Source organism: Buceros rhinoceros, unplaced genomic scaffold (genome assembly GCF_000710305.1).
Source record: "Buceros rhinoceros silvestris isolate BGI_N320 unplaced genomic scaffold, ASM71030v1 scaffold38202, whole genome shotgun sequence".
Classification (NCBI taxonomy): Eukaryota; Metazoa; Chordata; class Aves; order Bucerotiformes; family Bucerotidae; genus Buceros; species Buceros rhinoceros.
The window spans coordinates 953-17,225 of NW_010398978.1; the positions used below are offsets into that span (position 1 = coordinate 953).

At 40.7% G+C, this 16,273-nt stretch overlaps 1 protein-coding gene across 1 annotated transcript in view; it reads left to right on the forward strand.

Annotated features, from left to right (window-relative positions):
* Nucleotides 1-15,483, forward strand: part of HPS3 (Hermansky-Pudlak syndrome 3) — a gene marked incomplete at its 5' end in the record, with an annotated part of 15,918 nt that extends 435 nt beyond the window's left edge. The window contains 16 exons of the mRNA XM_010131309.1: nucleotides 1-151; nucleotides 1,445-1,631; nucleotides 2,240-2,325; nucleotides 3,482-3,674; nucleotides 3,942-4,023; nucleotides 5,105-5,259; nucleotides 6,675-6,783; nucleotides 7,003-7,184; nucleotides 7,525-7,702; nucleotides 8,245-8,475; nucleotides 10,220-10,405; nucleotides 11,529-11,717; nucleotides 12,210-12,317; nucleotides 12,663-12,869; nucleotides 14,147-14,237; nucleotides 15,356-15,483. The exon at nucleotides 1-151 is cut by the window's left edge and continues 4 nt beyond it. Of these exons, the coding sequence (XP_010129611.1) occupies nucleotides 1-151; nucleotides 1,445-1,631; nucleotides 2,240-2,325; nucleotides 3,482-3,674; nucleotides 3,942-4,023; nucleotides 5,105-5,259; nucleotides 6,675-6,783; nucleotides 7,003-7,184; nucleotides 7,525-7,702; nucleotides 8,245-8,475; nucleotides 10,220-10,405; nucleotides 11,529-11,717; nucleotides 12,210-12,317; nucleotides 12,663-12,869; nucleotides 14,147-14,237; nucleotides 15,356-15,483 (2,463 nt within the window). The remainder of the gene's footprint in view (nucleotides 152-1,444; nucleotides 1,632-2,239; nucleotides 2,326-3,481; nucleotides 3,675-3,941; nucleotides 4,024-5,104; nucleotides 5,260-6,674; nucleotides 6,784-7,002; nucleotides 7,185-7,524; nucleotides 7,703-8,244; nucleotides 8,476-10,219; nucleotides 10,406-11,528; nucleotides 11,718-12,209; nucleotides 12,318-12,662; nucleotides 12,870-14,146; nucleotides 14,238-15,355) is intronic.
* Nucleotides 15,484-16,273: the final 790 nt, after the last annotated feature.

Below are 16,273 nucleotides of genomic sequence, written 5' to 3' on the forward strand. Positions count from 1 at the left end.
CCTGCTGAAGTTGCATTTTGTGCCAGACATATAGCCATGACAACAGAGCTGGATGTTCTGATCCTGAAACTGGAACTGGTCCAGCAGAGCGCAGACAGCACAGAGCAATGCGCACGTAGAGCTGGTGCACTGGAAGAGCCTGTGGATGAAGGTAAGCACAGAAAATAGATTTTCTTTCCAAGAATCTCCTGATCACTGTTACCGTGAAAGAAGGCTCAGACAAGGTCACTGCCCTTCAGAAAATACTTTCAGATGATCTTAGCACTGTCAGCTGACTGTTCTAGTGCAGGAAAAGATGTACCACCTGCAGCTGGAGGTAACACTTGAAACAAATTTGCCATCGTTCTGCAGACACTTTTCAGAACAGTGCAACCTCTACAGATGCAGAATTAGGTCCAAGTTTTGGGGTGCTACCATGGGCCAAGTCAGTGGGAGTGGTTCAGTGTCCTACGTTCAGAAAAGAATTGCGCTGTCAGTGCCACTCCCCAAATACATGTGCCTCTTCTGAGGGAAGAGTGAGAGGCCAGATGGAAGCAGCATCTCACGAACCTTGAAATAGACTGTGCACACTGGCTTACACACTGAAGAATGCTTCTGTGGCAATGCAGCTGCATTTCTCCAACTGTTAATAGGCTCAGAACCTGCATAAACAAGGTGTCAGCAAATTCTCCTTTTTGAGTCCTTTGTCTTATTCAGGGGCTTGGCCTAGAATCCTAGAAATCGCAGAAATAGATTTACTCAGTAGCTTTCATTACCGTCTATTGCAAGAAATCAGTCTGTATGTCATCAGTTCCCACATTTTCAAAGGTATCAGATGAACACCAACAAACCTTAGGAAAATCCTTCATTTAAATTGAAGAAACTTAAAACAGAAGAGGATAGTCTTTAGAAATGAAAACTGTACCTAGAAAAAAATGTCAAGGTAAATAAGACTTGTCAGATAGGGACAATGTAAACAGCAGTGTTCTTCACTGAGTGAAGGTGGATCAGATAATACATCCTGCCTCTAGTTGTTTTTATTCCTGAAAAACTAAACAGAAAAGTTCAGATTACTTTCTGAGCGCTGTTAGGATTTGCTTTCCAGAACTGAAGTGAGTTTAAGATAACAAAGCTTTCTGTCATAACTGCCTTCTTAAAACCTCTTACGCCAAATGATGGCATTATTGAAGGCCAGCCCTTTGCAGCTCAAGTTGCCTCGGACTTGCCTTATAATGAACAGTTTACCTGTTATTTCAGAAATCTTGACTCTTAGATATTCAGACTGTTGAGGCTTAAGTGAAGGCTCATTCTCATCCTCTAGCACAGCTCTTTTCAAAATCATGGTGTGAGGAAGCCAGCGCTAGCTTTGTAGCTCTAACTGGAGTATTTAATTGATACTGTGTCATACAATGTTCTTACTGCTCAATTAATGAGCAATTAACAACACAGCATTGCATTTGTGAAGGTATAAAAGATGAAGACCCTTCAAACCATGCTTCTCAGCTTGAATTAGATGAGTTCATCATGTGTCAGAAGCCAGTGGAGCTGCTTGGGGAAGAAAGTAAGCTGTGTGAGATACCCATCACGCTGGAATCCACAGAGTTACCTACAGAAGACACAAAGCGCTTCCAAGTGCGGTACCTGCTTTTCAGGTATTATAGATGTATTTTGCCCTCTATGGGTTAATTTACTGCAAGAAACCAAAATGAGCTGCGGCTCACGTCTTGTTGAAAGAAAAATCCTGTTATTTTCAGTTCGGGGGGTTTTATAAGTTTGTTTTGGGATCTTTTTTGTACTGTGGAAACAATGAGAAACCAAGGAAAGCCCATTTTTTAATAGACTAGACTATTTCAGTTGGAAGGGACCTGCAGCGATCCTCTAGTCCAACTGCCTGAGCGCTTCAGGGCTGATGCAGTGTCAAAGTCTATTATTAAGGGCATTGTCCAAACGCCTGTTAAACACTGACAGATGTGGGGCATCGACCATTTCTCCAGAAAGCCTGTTCCGGGGTTTGAGCACCCTTTTGGCAAAGACAAGTTTCCTAATGTCCAGTCTGAACGTTCTCTGACAGACACAGCTTTGAGGCATTCCCAGGTGTCCTGTCCCTGCACCACGCTAATTACATTAGTAGTAGGACTGCACGTTGTTGTTGAGTATGAGATCATCCGGTATGCCAGGTATGGCCAGTGCTGTGTACTTGTCCAAAGTAGCTCATAATTTCTGACGGAGCTTCCACGTTGTTTTGGTTTTTTTCCTCTAGACGTTTCACCCCTGACCAGTCCCCGTTTGGGTTTTGTGAAGAGACAAAGTTGCACTCTCTTCAGCTGCTTCCAGTATACCAGACAGGTATGTGGGTGTGCAGGCATGCTTTATGGCCTGTGCACAGGAGACCCAGGAAAGGAAGGAGCTTCTTGGCATATTTTGTTTTGTACACCGTTTCTGTATTATTTGTTATAAAATTAAGGTCTTTCCTCCCTTTTCAGTGATTTAAACTGAGCTTCTGCTAACAGATCTTTTTCGAGTTCTGCATAAACCTCTCAATTCACCACACCAGAAGAGGAAGACTAAATCAGCTTTTATCAGTTCTCTGCTGATTAATTTTACATCACAAAACAACCACTCCTTACATGACATTAATAAAATTATCCTCAATGTTATAAGAAATTAAGCTGCCTCTTGTTAGTCAACAGTGGGTCAGTTTAGTAAACCTTAATCGTCATTAAGACAGAGGTTACCTTTCTGCCAGGCTTTAATTAAAACTGCAAGGGATGAATACAGTTTTAGGGGTTCACTAATACACACTAGCTCGAGCCCCAGCAGACCCACGTTAAGAGGAAACGCCGTATGTTACCAGTCAGCTTTACCGACTGCTCACCCCGTTTGTGGTTCTCTGTCTGCCCAGTAGCAACACCTTGTTTAAGTTGTAGCTGATTCATGAGGATGAGCTACTTGCCATTTAAGTCCAGCCATCCTATGTTCTCTTGTGATTTGACAAGAGGGTCTGTCGAATCTGAACACAGTCTTTACCTGCCCAAGTGGCTTTATAAATAAATTCTGCCATTCCCAGCCTGCCTTTCCCTTAAGCGAGGACCTGTGTTCTGGTGCCCTGCAGCTGCAGCGCTGGATGAGCACTCATCTCAGCTCACAAGTATGTGTCTAGGATTAGGCCAATCACTCTGTCCATGGATGCTTAGTTGTGGTCAGCCTGCCAGGACTCTCAGAGGCTGTTACATCTATAGAATTTTTTCACTTTGTGGTACATCCAGACTTTGGTTAGAAATGCCTTCAAATGAGATAACACGACATACAATTTTTTGACCTGTCCACTGATCCAACCTGTCCACTGCTCTTCATGTAGTTATTTTTCTCTTCACTAGCTACTAACGGAACCAGTCTGTGACTTGGGCAGGTATGATACTACCTTTTAGGCAGCAGGCTTGCAAAGGAATTGCCAAGTTTTGATTTGAGGTATATAAGATGCCTTTCTTATTGTTACATCTAGGACGTTCTGTGACAGCCCATGAGGAAACTGAGAACAAGAGAGAACTACTGAGTCTCTTTTGCTTTTTCTCTTTACCTCATGCTGGATATCTCTACTCTGTTGGGAAGTTAGTAGAGCTGATTTCTACTTATCAATATTCAGAGAAGTCAGAGCAGGCAGTTCTTACTCCACAGTTCCTGCACGTCATTACAAGGTACTACATTTGTGATTTTGCTGATTTTATTACTGCATTTCTCTGTGATGCTGCTTTTTTTTTTTTTCTCCCCCTCTGATACGTCCTTCATGGCCTCCTGGAAATCTCTGGGTAGGTTCATGTGACAGGGCAGCATGCCCTCCTGCTTAGGCTTCAAGGCCCATTTCTACAAAGGAAAAAGATCTCATTCTCTGTAGCCTTGACTACTTGATTTTTCAAGTCTTCTCTTTTTTCCCTTCATTATTGTGGCTTCTTCTTTCCCTTTAGTGAGAACCTGCAGTGTTTCACAGTGCGGTGCAGTGCAGCAGCAGCTCGTGATCAGGATCCATATATTGATACGACTGTGAAGGTGCCCCTCTCGTTGCCTCGCTAAAAGAATGGGGGTAGTAGGATGGCACTTGATTTCCTTATATTTCCTTCTAAAATCCTTAGTTAGTTAGTAATGGCTAAACCGATGCAAAATAACATCCAGAGGGCTGTCTCCTGCCCTGCAAGAAGTTTGAGGAGGTGTGCATAGAATGGTAGTTTGCAGTCCCTCGTGGAGGTCCATACTGCAGCTTCCCCTCCACAGGCTGCAGAGCCACTCTGGCAGTGGTCCTCTGTGGACTGCACTCGCTCAGGGGCATCCCTGCCCTGCTGCGAGTCCTCCATGGGCCTCGTTCCTCAGGGGTGTCCCTCCCCTGGTACGGGTTGTCCACGGCTGCAAGTCCCTCTGGAGTGCCCCTGCTGTGGTGTGGGTTGCCCACAGGCTATGTTCTGTCGTGGGTGTTCCTGCCCCACTGTGGTGATGATGGTTATTATTCATTATTATTATTACTTTTCCTGCTGCTACAGCAGTTTCAAAGCTGGCTGGTTCTGGTCTGACTAGCCCAGGGCAGGTTAAAGCCTCCTGGTCACCGCTGCAGCCCCCTGCCTTGTCACAAGACATTTTGAGGTTTCTTCAAAAAGTAGGGTACGCATAAGGTGCTTGTTGCTTTGCATCATTGTGTATGTTAATTTGTAAGTATGGTATTTTATCATCTTAAATCTGTAAATTTAAGAGCATTTCTGAGCAAATGAGGTTGCATTTCTCCATTTTTAGTACAGTGCAGACAATTGGTAAGTTTTACATGAAAGGTGCATATTGAACAGGAAATCAGGGTTGGAACGCTGCGTATGTAATGTAACAATAGGCAAGCAAAAATACTTCTGTCTATAACTGCTTGTTATAAACAGCTAAAATCAAGACTTTTATAACTGTGTCAGGCAGTCTTTTACAAGTTGGCCAAATTCAAACTATTTGGGATTAAGTTTTCCATGTTAGGCATCTCCCTCAGGCTCAGGTACTTGAAGACAAGCAGCTAAAACTGCGTAGTTGCTTTGAAGAGTGAAGCGATTTTATTTAAAGACTCAAAGTACATATGGAAATTACAAAATACTTTCCTTTATAGGCTTGTCCACCTGTCGCACTGGATGTCTGCACGTTAAGAATGCAGCTTTTTATAGGACCAAGAGCTATCTGTCATTTCAAAAACCATATAATTCTTTTGACCAAGGCAGACACGGAAGACATTACTGAAAGAAGAAAGCCTGCAAGAAGCATGCTGTAAGGATTTGTGTCTTCTGGGGAGATGGTATTTATAGGTCTGTGTACAGTGCTGGATGCGTGGGTGTTGAAGAGAAGTTCCTCTGTAGAAAAACTGGAAATAATTTCCTTGTTAGTGCACGAGAACAGAAATCAAGCATTTATTTTTTTCAATTCTATTGTATTAATTGACATAGAAGAGAGTAGAGTCACAAATGCTTGAAATCAACAAAATGAGTTACTGAGGACTGTAAGAAACTTTAATCGGTAATGTTAAAGTAACATTACTGAGAACATATCTGATACTGAGAAGAAAAATGCTGAGAAGAGAAAGAGAAATACGTAGGAGTGCTGAAGCTACAGGCTAACAAAATGGCTTGTAGCACAAACTGAAAATGTCTGACGTTTGGCTAAGGATGCTTTCCAAGAAAAGTTCTAAACGTCACGATCGTAATCCATGACAAAAGAAGGATCACACTTTGGCCCAAGACATTCTTGTAGCTTGTACGTAGCCAGAGAATTTCTGACTTTTCAATTATTTCTGTGAGAACTGCTATTACCATTCTTTTTGAAGGGCTTTTCACAAAACAGCAAAACAGTTACTGGAAATCGGCTATTCAGAACTCACATTTATTAAAGTCCGTTCAAGTTCACTCGCAAAAGGGGAACAGCTGTTGTAGATTGAAGAGTTATTTGAGCCAGTATTTCCGAAAGCCTAGAACAGACACTACTCAGAAGAAGATGAGGATTAGCCCGTTAAGGAGAATGGTAATTCCAAATACTGTAGCTAATTGGTAATTCCAAATAACTGTCTTTATAAAATACAGTTCCTTTTGCCAGTTCTGTTGTTTCAAAGATTATAGTTGGCATTTGAGGAAGATAAGCTTTTTGCCTTCTGTAAAGAATGTAAGTTGAACAAATACGGGTCTACTTAATACCATCATTTTAAAATAAAGATGTAAATATTCCAGAACAGTTCAAACCAAACCAAACCAAAAACAGAACAGAAAGAGTCTGTTTTCCTACAGTGTTTTAAACCTTCAGGCGTTACAGGCCTATCCAATGTTTTAGAGCAAAAGCATTCAAATGATTTTTTATGCCTTGTCTTGGCAATAGAGCTGCAGGGGCAAATGTGCAATAAATCCCTACAGAAAGTTAGTAAATATCTTAGCTAATGTGAATTACGTAACTTCATGTAGGCATCCGACACTACCTGGTGTTAAGCCCAGGAGAAGATGTAGTAGATAGGCATGTATGAACATGCCTGTCCCTGTTTTGTTATTAGCCATTATGACTTAAATTCACAGCTTAACTCTCAAGTATTTACTGCAAACATACCTATTTGTGCATTTAAATTACCAAGTGAGTGGGGTTTTTTTGGCTGCACAGCATTGCTTTGTAGACACTGACAACTGAACTCTTTTCCTTCTCTCTAGTTCCAGAAAGGCTGACAGCATCAAATCCAGAACAAATTCTGAGTCAGAGCCTGGCTGGAATTTATATATTATAAACACTGTTTCAACCATTCAGCTTTACAGAGAAATGGTATTCCCCAATTCCTGCTTTCCTGCTTTTTTTTGTTTGGTGGCTAAAAATAAGTACTGTTAAATAATCTCTGATGCACGTCATTTCTGAATATAATGTAAAGTATTTCTCATGAATAGCCCATAATCCTATTTCAAATGGCTGCTGCCCTCATTAGAATCATTTCCATGTATTCTTAGTTTCTGCCGGCAGCCTAAGCATATCCTGTGTCCGTTCTAGGTAGACTATAGCAGAACTTACGAAAATGTGAAAACTGAGAGTTGCATCCACCTTCTAAGTGAGGCTCACTTACTGGTCAGAGCAGCCATAATGGACCCTCATTTTCTTCAATTGGATGAGATAGAGGAACTCTGGGGGGCATTCAGAGAAAGTTGTGCCTTCCTTGGCGACTGCTACAGCAGGTAGGTCTTAGATGTCATAGATGAGCTTTCTTTTCCAGTAATATAACCTTAAAACGAAAATCCATCATTCTTTGCTTTTTTATGTTAGTACTGCATATATAATACAAATCTTTACATTCTATGAGAACAGTGTAATCTAGTTTCCCTTCAGTACCTGCTTGTCTTTATTGTCACTGAACACAGGACACAGCATCACGATGAAGATGAGCTATACATTTACAGATACTGGTGCGTCTGCAGCTTTGTTTGATGTATTATTTTAGTTCTTACAAACAGTGACAGCAAAGGTGTTGACCTTAGTTGTTCTGTTCTGTTTTCCCTCCCTCGCTGTTGCCTCCAGGTTTGACACAAAGGATTACCACCTTGCTTTGCCGTACTACAGAATGTCAGGTTTATCCATGACTGAAGTTTTAAAGAGACTGGTTTCAGAAGGTGACGAAATGCAGACATATGAAAGAGGATTTATATTTTACTTAACTCACTCTCTTAATGAAGACTTAAATGAAGAATTAAGTAAGGTAGAAACAAGTTGATACTTTTTTTCTTAATCTAATGATTTAGTTCTAAGAATTATGTATCAAATTTTAATTCAATTCCCTTTGGAAATGCTGTGTTGCTTATTTAGTTTTGCAGTTGTTCTTTTTCACATGGTTTTTATTTTACCTGTTTCACTGACAAAATAGCAGCAGCACCTGTGGTTCTTGCTCACAGAGACACTTCCATTTTTGGAAAGCTTTGCCTCAAATTTCTTTCCTCTCGCATTTCTGTTATAAAACAAACTGGTTCTCTGAACATTGCCAAATTGTATGGGTTGGTAAAACCAACTCACTGTGGTGGCAGATGTTCTCCGAGCACCCCAGAATATGGATTGAATCACTGTTAGTTAGAGATCCTTTATTTTTACTGGTAGGGAGGAAAGAGGTGGGAAAGGCACTGTGATTGAATAGCTGAGCTGTATTTGTCTGTTTTATAAAAAAAAACAACTGCAGTACTTTCATATGCCATAGAAGACTGCATGTCTGGAAAGGTCTAAACTGTCACATGGCTTTTATTTCAATAGGAATCAGCAAATAAAGTTCTCCAGATATTCTATCTTGCTGACCCTGTGCAGCTGCCTCATATCCTCTGCAGCCCCTGCATGAGAAATGTGTGTCCTGTGACAGCTGTGAAGTATCTTCAGAAAGTAGAAAAGGTGATGCCATCTGTGGTCCTGACACTCACTAAGGCTTTCATGGCTCTGAAAATGGGAGACCTGATGATGTATGAACAAGAGATGGACTCCTATAAGGAGGTAAAGTTTGCAGAAAGCATGAGCTATTCACGCTTTGCAAAGCCCACGTCAGAAGGTTTGGCTTGTAGTTGTATTTTATAGTAAAAGAAACTTTCAATCACTCCTCTTCCTCCCAATATGCTGTATAGGTTCTGTGGAATGTCTGCAGTAACTGTAAAATCAAGGGCTGGCACACACTGGGTCTGTACTGTTCACCCTGCAGGTAGGGTAGTCTTATCTCGGCAAAGCTTTTACCAAATCAGCAAAAGTTTTGAAGCTGTTAATTCTTGATAAATTAAATGCATTTTACGGGGGTGCAACAAGCTCTGCCGAGCCAGTGCTCTTCAGCGGTATGGCAGGGTGGTGTAACCCTATTTTTACACCCCTCCCCCTGAACTAATATGTGATATGCCCATGAAAACACCATCTGTACGCAAATAGACCTCGTAAAATTGCTTTCGAAGCAGAATGTCCATGGTGCACACAAACTGAAGTCTCTATACAATAATTTCCCATCCTTCTTAGGTGGAATCAAAGCACTTAACCTTTACAAAAATCAGATCAAAACCTACTTTAGTGCTGTCAAAGTAAGAATTCCACCTCAAGACAGGGAAATGTTAGTGAAGCAGTCTCTGCCATACTTTTTCACGTGTGGTTTTAGACTGAGACTAGTCTGTGGAAGTAACTAACTTGTTAAGGTTCGTCAGAACTGTTGAATATTCAAAGGTGACAGAGCTTGAAATACAGAGTCTTTCTGAGAGTAAGATACTGCAGGTCTTAGAAACTTACAGAATAGACTGGTAGCTGTTCCAAAGCTAGATATTGTGCTTTGGTAGGAGAATTCCTGGAGAGCTTTCAAAGTCAGCCGTTTTCACTTGCAAGGTGGGAAACGTGGAGAGCTGTTTCAGCGATGATGGTCAGCACCACCTGCCTTCCAACCATTTGCAGCACAAGCAAGGGAAGTTGCCTGTTGTGAGCAGACATACACATTTCACCACATGGATGTTATTTAGAGAATAAGGTGGCTGTGGTTTGGGTGTTTTGGGGTTTTTTTGTTTTTTCTTTTTAATCTTACCTATTAAAAAATGTTCTATTTTACCTTGCCTTTAAAAAGCATTTTGTTGCAAAGTAGAAAAAACCAGCACTTTCAGAAAGATAAAGAAAAGAAAGATAGTTTGTATACACAGCAGGGTGAAATCTGACTTTTCCTCCTAGGTCTGCCTTACATTTCCTGTGTAATTCATTTAACCTGCTTAGGCATCATTTCCCCACTGTCTTTAAAGTGGAAATAATATCTTGTCCTGCTTACCTTCAAAAGCTCTCAGATATCCAGAAACAACTTACTGTTGCACATTGTGCAGCTCACATTGATCACTGTTTCAGGGGTATTTTCATAACAAAGATCTAACTTTAACTAAGCAGTTTACTGAAATTTCAGCCAGTGATTTTTCAAAATACCATGTGTATTGAATGTCTTGGATTTCATAGTGAAATCTGTCTTCCTTTTGTGCACAGCAGCTCAAGACTTCAACAGCGTGTAACTTCCAGTGCTCAGGCGAATGGCCCGCTGCTCTGGCACACAGTTTGGTGCTTGGTCTCTGGAAAGCTATTCCACAAAATACAGAAAGAATTTATTTCCTTCCTCTGACTTTCCTTCATGTCATCTCTCTAAACTTCACTGCCTGAGGAAGTACTGAGTTTGCTGAATTGATTGAATTCTTTACCTGATTTTTTTTTTTTTTTTTTTACCTGACTATGCTTATAGACAATACTGGCTTATGGCTTCATTGGGCAACCAAAACTCTTGAGACAGCATAAGGAAGGAATTGTTATACCAACTGAGTTTGCTGTTCACCTGAAGGAGGTGCAACCTGGCTTACTGGTGGCTGCCATTGTGGCTTTACACGAGAACAGTAAAATTGAACTGGAAGAAGCAGATACCTTTTTCAAGGTTGGCGTATGATCTTTTTTTGCTTCTGTTTTTCTCACAGTGACGATGTTATGGGTAAGCAAAGCAGCCTTGGTTGCTCCTTCACTTATATTTCAGCAAGGCGGAGATGAAGGCTGGATGTATTCCAGTCATGATAGGTGACTACAGAGTCAGAAACTGGACCTGCTGGAAAGAAATAGTGATTAAATGAAGTTTAAAAAAAAAAAAAAGTCAGTTATTTGTTTTGACCCTGTCATTTGAATGGAGAATACCCTGATCTCAGAGATCTGTCACTGGCTTCCCAGTAATTTGGCTTGCTAAAGCTACTGAGATATACCAGAATTCAGGTAAATCATTTCCAGAAGCTCCTCCTGAAGAAATCATTAGGATTGAAACACACTTCTAAAGAATCGGTCTTAAATATGAAGGTATACGTTGTCCTGATTTTCTCTGTAAGTTTCTGAAAGAAGAGTGGGTCTCTGGAGTTTTTAAGAAGAATTATGAATAGCGTAGTTTTTCTGGTGTCACTGAAGTTTTCTTTGTTTAGACTGGGAATAGACAAACCTTTTTTCTGTTGTCTATGATGATTAACATTGCTTGGATTAAATCCACGTATTCTTCAATTTACGTATGTTGCAGCCTTGTGTCTGTTACCGTGAAAGACCTGTATCAGAAATACAAAGTCATGAAACTTAGACTAGATCAAGTGGTGTTGTTTAAAGCCAGTGAGAAACCAAGTAAAAGTCCTTCTTATTGATGCACGAGACTTTAAAGCATCTCCCTTGTGGGGATCCTACTATTATACTCAACTGGGCTACACAGCATCTCTTATCCTGGCCCTTAGATTCTTCTTTTGAAGACACTTGCTGACAACGTGCTGACGTTTCTGGCAGTGGAGTAAATCTTGGAAGAAGGAATCAAATCTAGTGTTTAGAATTTATTACTGTAAAATCATTCTGTGAACTTTTAACTTTGCCCTGCACTGTATTATATAGAATCACTTAATACCTCAAGACAAGAAAGATTCAAAAGTTATGGTTCTAGTGAAAGTGAAAAACTGTTCCTTCCGTCTCTTCTACCTTCTGCTGCTAATAACTATCATAGTTTGTGCTAACATACTGTCTTCTAACGTTTTTGTTCTTAGGCATTGTGTAGTAACAGTGAAAACACTGTTCCTCAGCTCTTGGTGGATTTCTGGGAAGCTCTTCTTGTAGTGTGCACTCAGGAGGAAATACTTCAGGAGCTTTTACTGAGAGTTACTTCTCAGTATGTTTGGAGGATATTAAGGAAGCAACTTCCTGAGACTAAGCCATTGAGAACAACAGAGGATCTGGTAAGTATAGCACTCAGAGGAAGTTTTAGGACTGCACTGTCCCTCCAAAATCTATCCAATGGTTTATTTCTTCAAGAAGCAAGACTGAAAGCAAATAAGGTATTGTGCAGTTACCAGATAGGTGTGGCTGGCTCTGGGGAGTCTTGCTGCTTGGGGACATTTGCAAATACATTTCCAACAGGAATATCAGCTTTGGATGGAAATAAGGGCTAAAATGAAACAATGAGAGTTTGTCAGGTAGACTTTGGAATTTTACAAAGCCAACTAAATGAGAACAATGTGTGAGTGATGAATTTTAAAGGATTCTGAAGGGAAATCTCAAATACAGAATTAAATAGAAGTTGCCAGTTTGTTACTACATTGTATGAATCAGAAGAAAGAGGAGCTGCGTTTCTAAATTATACTTTTTGAGAGTAAAATTTTCTTTACTTGTGTGGAACTGTTGCTAACAGAAATATTTATTTTATTGCAATTTCGTTCTTTCTTGTGTAGATAAACTCCTGTAATCATTTTGGGTCGATTGTCCCATGGGTAACTTCCATAATGCCAGTGGGATCTTCACCTGATAAAGATGACTGTGAAGATAGCTCAAAGCTACAGGTATGAAACCCTTAATCTTACTGTTTACAGTTTAGAGCCATTCTGCAAACATTCATGTATGTATGAACAACTTTCTGTAGCAGACTCTCCTCCTCCTTACACCCCAGGTTATCCAAGCTGAACTAAAAGGTCCATTGAAATAATGGAAGAAAAAAATACTGAAGAGATGTGTCAATAGCAATGACTTGTACATTTTCAGTCCACTCTAAACTGGCTTTCTCAGTTTTCGGTAGCATTTATTAAATTATTCTGATTAAGTAAGGGTTTCTGTTCTAAGGTTATGCTTAGCATTTTTTGCAAAGATTGTCTTAAACCCAAACAACACTTTTTTCTTCTTGTCTTCAGTCTCTTTTATGTAGTCAGTCCATCAATATAGCGTCAGCGCTGCCTGTCCTGGAGCCTCTGACAGAGGCTGGCAGTATCGGCCTCACCATCTGTGTTCTCTGCAATACCCGTCTAGGCAAGTACGAGGAAGCCATTGACCAGCTTCTTAAAAGGTGCCCTCATGCCGCTGTGTTATATGCTCAGCACGAGCTGAAAGATGACAATCGGGTGAGCTACTTTCAATAAAGTTGTTCGGTACTTTTTGTTTTGGTTTGGTTTTTTCCTAACTAAAATGCAGTGTTCAGATGGACTCCAGAAGGACCAAATAGCCTAACTTTCAGATAAACTGCTCAGCTTGCTTTGAACCTCTTGCTTGGCATTTAAATTCCATAACTCAGTCCTTACTAATCATAATATAACTTTTTTCCCCAGTTTCTTCTGTGATTCCTTGTATTCATTCTAGTAAATTTAAAGCATAGTCTTTTCAGATGGCAGAGTGCCTCAGAAAAGGGAGAGTAGTGTGTTCTTTTTCCACTGTAAATGGTGTCCTAAATTACTTGACAGTGTTGTATAACATGAAGTTTTAGTGGTAAGCTAACTGATGAGAGAACATGGTCCTTCGATTAAAATCACACCTGAATCTGTTATTTCTGTGTTCTAGTGACATCTTCGGATCTTACATCATCAGAATGGTACTGGTGCAGTAGTGGAAAGATTATGTTCTCCATGTCCCCTTTTACCCTTAGGCCTCTATACAGTTTTACTTTTGGAACTGATTTTATTCCAGTGTTCCAGGAGTGCAAGAGTTTACCTCCACTGCCCATCTCTGCTACTCAGTTAACGGAACACAGTTTTGCTGGCCACAGTCAGCGAAGGTGATCCTCTACCAGGTGGACATACTAGAACTCTGTTCAAAACCAGATCTGTGCTTTTTATTTGGATCTGGAAATAATTTGATTGTTTCCACGTTAGTTAGAGTTGGATGTGAGGTTGCAGTACTGAGTCTGAACACAGGTGGGAAAAAGAGCTATCACATTTTACAAAGGAAGAAAAATCCCTTCCCCTCTCTCGGGTCTTACCAACAAATCATACCCGGAACACAGTTCACTACTGCAGCCTTTGGGAGTGGACAGCTTGGGTCAGGAGACAGAGCAGTGTCCTACAGTAATGGTACTCACCACTTGCATGCAGCTGCTTGGAGGCAGAAACATTTCTGGCTACATCGGTCTTGCTAATTATGGGACTTTTTTCTCTTACAAACTTTTCTCTGTAGAGGCACGCGGGGGCGCTGCTTAAAAATTTTTTGAGTAGAAAAAGATGGCACTGAAAAACGAAAAACCGCAACTGAAAAGCGCGCAACCCCCAAAGCATTATATAGATTAATTACTGAGTTCATCGTAACCTCCCTATCTGAGCCTAGTTTGGCGTGCTTTCAGCAGGCCTTTCACACTCGTAATTGCAGTCCTTGTTAATTTACACTTTTGCTGTGGGGTTCTGTGGGTTAGGCGATGTGGTGGAACAAGCTGCTTCCTGAACTTTGCCAGAGATCCAGACGTACTGGAAATGATGTCCCTGTGCTTATTTCATCACTGGAAGGTGAGTCGATTGATTGCAACTCAACTCCAGAAGCTTTTGTACGTCATCTGACTTTCTAAATACTGTTCAGGCTAAGGATGATGATCCTTAATATGATCATTTGGATAAAAAAGGGGACCTTTTTCTACCATTAAAGCTAATACAGCTCAGCAGGCTTCCCAGTCATTGGCACAGCACTCTGCAGTGTACAGCGTTGCCTCATTTGTACTGAAACCAGTTAAAATCGGTGGGATCAGACTGTTTCTATATAGGTCAAGGACAGACACCATTAAAAAGACTTTCTGAACAGAATGAATACAAAGTAGTTGCTGGTGTTTTTCTAGGCTAAGTGACTGTGATTCTAAGCAGGGACAGCTAACAGGCTACTGTTGATAACCTAGTGGGTGTTTAAGTGTGTACTGATGATTAGGTCATAGACTGAAAATAATGCTACTCCTAGAAGCAGACAAACCAACCCTGGTAGTTGATGTAATCCTGTTGTTACGTGTTTGTAGGAAGTCAGTAACGTGTATAGCTGAGGGGCTAGTGTGTTTATTTTGACAGAATAAGAAGATTAAATACAGCACATATATTAAAAATAAAGCCAGTGTAATGCCTGAGAGCATCACGAGGGAGCATTGTGCAGCACAGGTTGCCACGCTCTATCATAAAGTTCTAGTTTCTAGTTCTAGCCCTTTTTCTTGAGAAACATTGTTTTCATGCACTGCTGTAATCGCTTAACAACATAATGTTGAAGAGCTTGGTCTGAGAACCTGCTTGCAGAACATCCCATGTCAGAGGTAGAGCTGAGTTAGGGTGCTAGAACAGATTACTAAGGCTCCTGTGGCATTTGATACAAAACGTGAAATATTAGATCAGACTTCCACAAGCATTAGTGCGACGTGTAGATCTGATGAGTCAAGACAGAGGTGTGGTTCTAATCTAAGACATAATTTCAGTTTACTTTTGACATTTCCTTTAGTTGTATTTTCTCCCAAATGGGTTGCAATATTTAGATAATTGGATAATATTTAGATAATTGGATGACTTCAATTAGTAATTACGTTGTTAATGTTTTTTCATTTCTTTGTTGAAAAACCAAAATACCTAAACAAGATTTTCTCCCCTTCTCTAAGCAGAAACTTTAGCAGTTGTTGCAGCGGAACTTGAACTAAGGGATTTCCTCAGTCTTCTGCCAGAGGATGGAACTGCAGCATTTTTCCTGCCATATCTTCTTCACTGTAGCCAGAAGAAGCTGCTCACCTAAACCGTGGAAGTCTACTGCACACTCAAATACAAAGAACGTGCTGGAATAAAGAAGTAAAGGAAACAAACGGTAGAACTACATATAAGGTATTGTGGGGCTCCCCTCACACAGACCACCTTATTTCTCACTTGAAACCTTATAACAACTATGGAATGACAGCTGTTGTCTAAGGCAAAGCATCTGTTTTGAAGCTGATGTTGTTACGCTCTGACCAAAGGTCAGCAAACTAGAACTGCTGCCAGGTAGAACTGAGTGGTGGTTGGGCTGATAAAAACACAGCTCTTCAAATCAACTGTTAAACAGGATCACTCCTCCTCTCAGTGAGGGTGAACTTGTGGCCAAAGCAGCTGGAAAACAGAGACGGTACAGTACAATTGGACATACAGGATTCACTGAAAGTAAAGCAGGGAGTCAGTCATAATTCTGAGTTGGATGACTGACCTAGGGAGCAGTTTAAGCTCAGGCTTGTGCCTAACTATATGAGTAAAAGCAAGTGCCTGACTTCCAAGTGGAATTGGGCCCCGCTTCATTTTGCAGCATGGACACTCCCTTAAATCCCAGCTGGCAAAACCAGTCAGCCGATCTGTCATCTCAATTACATACCCATGCAAGTGTTACACTCATTACACTGTTTTCATTTAGCAGTTCACAAAAAAAGGCCATAAATCACGAGGGGAGTGGAAGCTACAGACTACCACTTGCTCACTTTTTTGTTTTCTTTCCTCTCCTGTTGTAGTCAGTCAAAAGACTGAAGTACCGCTAGGCCACAAATCCACCTGAAACCTCTTAT